This window comes from Medicago sativa, chromosome 4 (genome assembly GCF_051527215.1).
Source record: "Medicago sativa cultivar Bolivia chromosome 4, Bolivia_mono, whole genome shotgun sequence".
NCBI lineage: Eukaryota > Viridiplantae > Streptophyta > Magnoliopsida > Fabales > Fabaceae > Medicago > Medicago sativa.
In genome coordinates, this window is record NC_140752.1 from 90280130 (window position 1) to 90288287 (window position 8158).

At 37.1% G+C, this 8158-nt stretch overlaps 1 protein-coding gene across 2 annotated transcripts; it reads left to right on the plus strand.

Moving 5' to 3' along the window:
* Window positions 1–2925: 2925 nt before the first annotated feature.
* LOC146933585 (uncharacterized) lies at window positions 2926–7431 on the plus strand. 2 transcript variants are annotated; one of them, XM_085705389.1, is made up of 13 exons: window positions 2926–3006; window positions 3521–3680; window positions 3795–4052; window positions 4223–4397; window positions 4595–4656; window positions 4778–4941; window positions 5108–5205; window positions 5301–5359; window positions 5472–5606; window positions 5701–5951; window positions 6032–6191; window positions 6665–6740; window positions 6849–7431. In XM_085705389.1, exons 1-13 carry the CDS (start codon window positions 2945–2947, stop codon window positions 7112–7114), a joined length of 1926 nt encoding a protein of 641 aa, XP_085561515.1. In that variant the 5' UTR covers window positions 2926–2944; the 3' UTR covers window positions 7115–7431. The 2 variants fall into 2 exon arrangements, with proteins under 2 accessions (XP_085561515.1, XP_085561516.1); XM_085705390.1 differs by having other exon boundaries at window positions 3795–4048; window positions 4222–4397.
* Window positions 7432–8158: the final 727 nt, after the last annotated feature.

Genomic DNA, 8158 nt, shown 5'->3' on the forward strand with positions numbered 1-8158 from the left:
AAGAAAATATAAAAAACTACCAGCTATAAGCTCAAAAGCTACTTGAAATAGCTTCTCAAAAAACGCTATAAGCTAGTGGAAAAAGCTTTTTACCCAACACATCTTATTATATCAAAACGAACTTATAAGCTAGTCCAACAAGCTATAAGCTAGCTTATTCATGTTACCAAACACAGCCATGATAGGTTGAATTTGATGTGAAATTTTAATTGTTACAAGCCCTATAGTGTAAATTAATTAAGATTGTATACCTAAATATAATTAAATAATTATTAAAATTCATTTTTTTTATAGAAAAAATTGACTCATTTATTTGACATTTAATGTTACATTTGTATATTACATTTTGATTGCTTGATATCTTGAAAGGGTAAAATACCCCCTAAACAAGAGAGGGTAATGTTCACACGCAAAAAAAACAAGCATCTACCAAACCTCTCTCTAGAATATCTACGAAAAAAACATCTCTCTAGAAAACTTCTCTCTCCCTTCTCTCTTACTTTCACTCCCAACCGTACCAGTACCATCTTTCCCTCAAATCCAAAAACCTTCATTCACCATGTAGCTCTAGGTGAGTGGTGGTGTGATGAGATTCTTCAATTGATTCTCCACACCACCGGAATATTGTCCAGATCTGCCGGCGGTGGCTCAAGCAGCGGTGGTGCAGTGACGTTTTCAGATCTGCATTTTTCTTTTTGGACAGTGTTTCTTGCTTCTTTCCTTCTTCCTTGGTCCTCCAGCGACCCATCTACTCCCTCCTCCATCATCATTTCTTTGTTTTTGGTTTGGGTGTGGTGGTGGAGCTGCCACGGATCTGTTTTTGGTGGTGAGGCTGCGGTGGTGGTGAGGCCGCGACGGTGTTGCTGCGGTGGTTGTGTGGTGGTGGTGATGGGGGACGGCGATGTGAGCTGTTGTGGTGGTGGGGATGGGGGACGGCGATGTGGGTTGTTGTGGTGGTGGAGATGTGGGGCGGTGGTGATGTGTGATGGTGGAGGTGATGGGTGGTGACGTGGTGGTGGTGATGGGTGGTGTCGTGGTCCGTTTCCGGCGAATGAAGGTGTGTTGGTTGTTGGTGGGTGTTTCGGTGGGAGTGTAGGTGGTGACGGGGTGGTCGGTGTGGCGACGGACATGTGGTGTGGAGGGGGTGATGTGTGGTACCGATAGGTGTGATCCGTTTCCGGCGGCTGCAGGTGTGGTGGCATCTCTTTCATTCACGATTAATCCTCCTTCAACGAACTCCCGGATCGTTTGTCGTCGTAAGGATCGTGGTGGGTGTGGATGTTCGCGCCGGTGGTCGTGGTGCTTCTGATTTTGCTTGTTTGATGGCAGACCCCGCCTCCCCCGAGATCACTGTGTGTTCGTTTTTTTTCACTTTGACAATGTATTCTGGGTGTTTATTGAGGGTGATTTCCTTTTGAGGCTGCCTCTGGTACTCGGGTCCTTATTCGTAGTCACTATCTCTTGTTGTGGTTTTTAGGGTTGTTAAGGTGTTTAGGGTGTTTGGAGGAAGCGGGTCCCGTTGTGTTGAGCTTTTTCCTTTTGATATGTTTGTTGTTTGCACCACCGCATATCATGTCGTTGTCATACTTTTTGTGTGCTGGTTGCCGGTGGGCCGATTACTTTTGCTTCGAGATCGGGAGTCGGTGTCTAGCAGCAATATTGTTTGGCGTGATTTGGTGTTTCTCTAATGTACTGAGGGTGAGGGGTGCCCTTCTGATTTGGTCCTATAGTCTGGTGGGCCGATCACTTTTGATTCGAGATCGGGAGTCAGTTCTTTGGATCAGTTTTGGTTTTGGGCTTTTTATGGTTTCTTTCGGTGGATCGGAGGTCGAGAGGTGGTGGAAGCTGATTGATTTTTTTGATAGGAGCTTTTCGGATGTGGCTCAGCTTTGGTGTTGGGTGTTTTCTTTGGGGGTGAGTAGTGACGACGGATGGTGTTGGATATCGTTTATACAGTGGTTGTTCTCATATAGGAGTCAGTTTTAGGTGGTGACGTGTATTTTGGTGGGTGTTATCCTCAGGGGTGTTTTTTATGGTGTTTATTTTCGGGTGTTCCGCCTATATACGGCGCCTTTTGTTTGTATTCCTACTTTCACCGTCTTTGTTCGTCTTGAGCAGAGATTTGGTTGTTTAATAAAATTTGTTGTTTCAAAAAAAAAAAAAAAAAAAAAAAAAAAAAAAAGAGGGTAATGTTCTTGTCAAAAAAAAGAGAGGGTAATGTAGAAAAAACCCTAATACATTCTTCAAATTTTACTATTTAAAATTCCCTCGTGCGCCCAGTCTTTTCTTTGTACCGGAATAATAACTAGATACGTGCATTCCATTTTAACTAGATACGTGCATTCTTCTTCAATTGTGACCGCTTAATGTAACGTGTACATGTGCCACCATGGCTTAAATGATCACGACAAAGAAAAAATGTGCAACTCTTTCAACAAGGCCACACAAGTATTCAACTAATAACAATACCGATAAACATCACTATTAGTTATGATCCTAACATTTCATTTTGATAAGAGATACTAGAACTTTAATACTTTTGTGTCTATCTTGAGTCACCGTATCAATACGTGGTTATGAAGCACAATTACGGATACGGATACCAGATATAACACTGACACACCAACATCTTTAATAATTTAACAAAATTACATAATACAGTATAATATTGGTGTCGGACACACAACAACGGGATACGTCTAATCTAAAAAGTATATGTGCTTCATAGATATAAGGTCTATTAAATTGAAAGAATGTTAAGTAGATGTTATGTTACTATCAATGCCATGTAAGCTTTGCTTTGCAAGGCATTATCACTATTTTATTACTTTGTTTTTGTTTTTCCAAATCTTATTTAATGTTTATCTAAAAAGTTGGATATTTTTTTTTGAGTATTTAAGTAAGAGGTGTGTTGTATGGTGGAACAGTCGTACCAGCAGCAATTATGAAGTGCTTCACACTGTGCTTAGTCTCTTTCTTGGTTCTACTTGGCTTCTGGTTTCAGAGGTATGTCAATAACCATAGAATCTTCTTTGAAGTTACTGGATTTTGAGCTTTATTTGCCTGTTCTTTTAAGCTGCATTTTTGGGACACTGTCAAAATAAGCTTGAATGGTAATTCCATAGTTACTATAATGTTTAATTGAAGAGTTGGATCCAGAACCAAATATTTTTTTTTTTTTGCTTTTGTATTCACATTGTCATAATTTACCACTGAATGTTGTTAAATGAGACTAATTCACATCTGCTTCATATTATTCTGATGGATCCATACTCATAAAATTCATTTTGGACCAAAGTCCTTGGAGTCAAATCCAGGAATTATCTCAATATAGATTTCAACGTTATGTTTACTGCTACAAATGTTATTTTGACTTACTATTAAAGAAGCTTCAGTTTAGAACTGTGCGTGGATAGATTTTTAAACCTCATAATCATTAAGCAATCTTCAATTTGGCCAGAATTAATTCCAGAAAATAAAATATTGCTGAGATTCATGATCTTTAGAACCCTGTTTTCAGTGTGTCATCAAGAAATTTATCTGAGAGTAACATGCAGCAAGTAGGCTTTCCACCAAGAGGTTGGAATTCCTATGATGCATTTTCCTGGATAATTTCTGAACAAGAGTTCTTACAGAATGCTGAAATTATTTCTCAGCGACTCCGTCCACATGGATACGAGGTATAAATACCGAAACGAACTATAGCTTATGGATGGTTTCACTTTACTGCATTAGTAGTACTTTGGTTATATATATAGATTGATTTATTTGCTGCTACGGTTCTACCCTTGTAGTATGTTGTGGTGGATTACCTCTGGTATAGGAAGAAAGTCCCGGGTGCTTATAGTGATTCCCTTGGATTCGACGTGATTGATAAATGGGGAAGGATGGCTCCAGATCCAGGAAGGTGGCCTTCTTCCAAAGGTGGGAATGGATTCAGTGAAGTAGCTAAGAAAGTACATAGCTTAGGTTTGAAGTTTGGAATTCATGTTATGAGAGGGATTAGCACACAAGCTGTGAATGCAAACACCCCTATCCTAGATACAACAACGGTATTATTTTGATTTTCTGCTATAAATTTATCTTCTATATATTTATGCATTATAAATTCACAAGTATGTCAGTAGATAGACTGAAATAAGCGAATTCAAAATAAGCCAATTCAAAGAGACACATAATCTAAAACAAAAGTTCTGATTGACCTTTTCACGTTATTTCCTAGGGTGCTGCTTATCAAGAATCTGGTCGAGTATGGTATGCAAAAGACATAGCAATCCAAGAAAGGCGTTGTGCATGGATGTCTAATGGTTTCATGAGTGTAAATACAAAGTTAGGAGCAGGAAGAGCTTTTTTGAGATCTCTTTATGCGCAGTATGCTGCTTGGGGTGTTGATCTTGGTACTGGCACTACTAAATTACTGTCACAGCATTTTTATCATATCATTGACAACAATCATGATGATTTTGAATTTACAAAGTATTGATTGATTATACGTTCATGTATTAATTTGGAATTGCATTATCATGTACAAGAATATACACAGTTTTGCCTATTCTTCGCGGTAATATCGAAAGATTTTATGACTTGCTTGCAGTGAAACATGACTGTGTGTTTGGAGAGGACTTGGATTTAAGTGAGATAACCTATGTATCTGAGGTATTCTTTAGTTTCCGCTTTCTTACTTTCATCACTACCACTTGTTTTTGTATAAACGCTTGAGATCTCTATATTTTCACTATGATTATTTACAACCTTATCATACGACATGTCGTGCCAGGTTCTCAGGAAGATTAATCGTCCCTTTGTGTATTCTTTATCTCCTGGAACCCGCGTGACACCAGCCATGGCCAAGGATGTCAGTGGACTAGTCAACATGTATCGCATAACAGGAGATGACTGGGATACATGGCAGGATGTAGCGGCTCATTTTGATATATCAAGGTGATTAAGTTTTTTTATAGTTTTTTTATACTATATGTAACTGTTTAAGATATTTTTATCAGTCTTCGAAATATGTTGCAATCATGCTACTTCTCTGTTTATGTTCTTTTATTTTACCATCAATTCACCATATTACATAACTTCAGTTCATTAAATTCTGAATCAGGGACTTAGCTACAGCTAATATGATAGGAGCAAAAGGTTTAAAAGGAAGTTCCTGGCCTGACATGGACATGCTACCATTTGGATGGTTAACTGATCCAGGTGATGAGGCTCGGCTGCTAGACTGTAACGCATTCTCTCTTGATTAAAAAGACTTACTGAAATATGGATTTTTGAACTTTTTTTTGAATTTATAGGTTCAAATGAAGGTCCACACAGGTATTGTAAGTTGAATCTAGAAGAGAAAAGAACACAGGTATATTGATAAATAGCATAACTGAGTTACTCTCGTATATTTTCCTGTAATGATGTGTTTGGAATGCATGCATTATGATGGACTCTTGAGTGAATTCATTACTATATCACAGATGACTCTGTGGGCTTTGGCAAAATCTCCCCTGATGTATGGAGGCGATGTGCGGAGAATCGATCCTGCCACATATGAAATTATCACGAATCCAACCCTACTAGAGATTAATCATTTCAGCTCCAATAATATAGAGGCATGTGAGCCATCAAACTTTTTTTTTTGGAAAAATAGTTGGATGTGAGGGATAAACTTATCACGAATCATAACATTTTTTACTGCAATGACAGTTTCCCTATGTCACGAGCTCGAAGAACTTGAAGAGTGAATATCAGCATCATATAGGAAAAATGAGAAGATCTAAGAAAGGAAAGAAACATATACATTCGTTAGCCCTCACTGGCTGCACAGAACCAAAAGCAAGTGGTTGGACTATTGATAGCCTTAACCAAGACCTTGCAAGAATATGTTGGAAAGGGAGTTTAGAAATCAAGAATCGGAACCCTTTCTGCGTACACAAGAGAGACCTTCGATTCGGATTGTAATCAGGCTTTATCTTTCTCTATTCTATTTATATAATTTGGTTGAGTAACATAAATTGTTTTATTGATATTGTTGCAGAGATGGAGAGATTACGCATCAAGAGGACTATCGCGGGAAACATCATTTGGTTGCAACCAACCAAATGAGATTTTGCTTGGATGGTTCTTCAAAACGAAAAGTTACTTCCAAAGAGTTCAACAAAGGCACATTTTCTCCTTGCAGATTGGATACAAATCAGGTATATTATAGTCCATATTTCATGTACAAGTGTAGCATGTGACTCTTAATCTTCAGGTAGAGTCCTGTATATGTTCCATGTTTGCAGTTTGTCTCTAGAGTAGATATAAAAATTAACTCAAGAATCAAACTTATCTGGGAAGAAATTGTAATTGATTTTAGATTAATTTTTATGGACAGACAGTCTGAAACTTTTATGCACATGTATATCGATTAGATACACATTTTAAACTTGAAATTGTAAAGGTCAGTCAATTTAGTCCCTCAATTTCGCAAAATTGCAATTTAGACATTTAAATTAAAAAAAATAAAAAATCAATCATTATAGTCCTTTTCTCAAATTACGCACCACATTTTTAAAGGATATATGCTTGTTTATCCCTAGCTAGTAGCTAGACAAAATATGCATTGGCCAATTTGTATTACTGATATTTGTGGATTCAACTGGAAGATGATCAATTCTGTTTGTAACAGATTTGGGAGCTAAACTCCAATGGGACCCTGGTAAACAGTTACTCGGGTCTCTGTGCAACAGTAAAATATATAGAAGGTGAATTTTAGTACATATATGTTCCTCATTCTAGAACTTAATTATTTTTTTAGCTGTATAATCTTCCTCGTTTTTATTACTCATAATGGAAATTGGACATTTGTGCAGCAAATGTAGTTTCAGGTGGGATTCGCTCTTGGATTGCAACGGGAAGAAAAGGAGAAGTGTATCTGGCTTTCTTCAATCTAAATGAACAGAAGACACCAGTATATGCAAAGACATCAGATTTGGCTAAGGTTTTCCCTGGCAGACGAATCAATTTCTGTCACGGTAAAGAAGTGTGGAGTGGAAAGAACGTCGCAACAACGCAAGGGACGATATTCATGGATTTGGAAGTTCATGGATGTGCACTATTTGTTCTACATTGCAAGTAGTTTGGCTTCAAATTATTCATTTATTATTATTACAAAGGAAAGCAAAAGAAAAAGGAAAATTTTGAACCTCATTGTTGAGCTTTTGATGTGGTGAGGTGCGTAAGTGTTGCATCCCACCATGCTGTAAACGAGTTACGTAGGTAACTAGTTGTGTTCATAGCCTCGTGTTTTTTTCAGAGTATGGGAACTTTGTAATTGGAAGAGCACGTTTCACTATAATACTTTCCTTTTAATAGATACGATCTCTACTTTCACTGGAAAAAAACCTTTGTAAAATGATAAATTAAATTTGGAAAGAACCTACATTGATCTCTAAATAAGTGGTCTCCAAATTAATGTATCATCAATCAATACTTTGTAAGTTTAATCACTAATAGAGTTTTGAAAAGGATGGAAAATGAATTATTTAAAGTCGTTAGGATTCTTGTCAATGATAAATGTTGTTACAGTGCACTTGGAAATTAGTAGTGCCAGTACCAAGATAATCTTGAGTATTTCAATTAACATGAACTTTTTTTTTCCAATCGTAATATGGGGATTAGGATAAATGGAAAGCAACAAAAATAGAGGAAGCACAAAATTGTTTCTATAGAACAACAAAGCAAAGGAACTGAACAGTATTTGTATCGATTGAAGCTATAATGAAGGACAAACAAAAACTGTGAATAAGTGATTGAAAAAAATTGGATTTGTTGATTAAAAAAGATTAACGATTGAAAAAAATTGTACGATTATATCAATCGAAACAGTAGTGACTAGTGAATAAGCAAAAGAGAAAGGAAAGCTCAAAAATGTATATCTATAGAAGAGGACGGTTACACGAGAGATGGAAGAATAGGCTGGATTGGGAATCGAAGGAGGGTAAAGAAAATAGCATGCGCGTTGATGATAAGTCTATGCTATCAGGTTTCTAACCCAATAAAAAGTAAGGATTAGAATTATAAAGGGTGAATAAGATAGTATTAGTGATAGGTTTATGATATGATACTTATATCATATTCTGTCTCTCTATCATGCGCACCAAACGGACCTATATATTTTACG

Coding starts and splice junctions, on each gene's coding strand:
- LOC146933585 (XM_085705389.1), top strand. CDS start 2,945: ATGAAGTGCTTCACACTGTGCTTAGTCTCTTTCTTGGTTCTACTTGGC. Junction 4,942..5,107: donor GCTCATTTTGATATATCAAG/GTGATTAAGTTT, acceptor ATTCTGAATCAG/GGACTTAGCTACAGCTAATA. Junction 5,952..6,031: donor AGAGACCTTCGATTCGGATT/GTAATCAGGCTT, acceptor ATATTGTTGCAG/AGATGGAGAGATTACGCATC.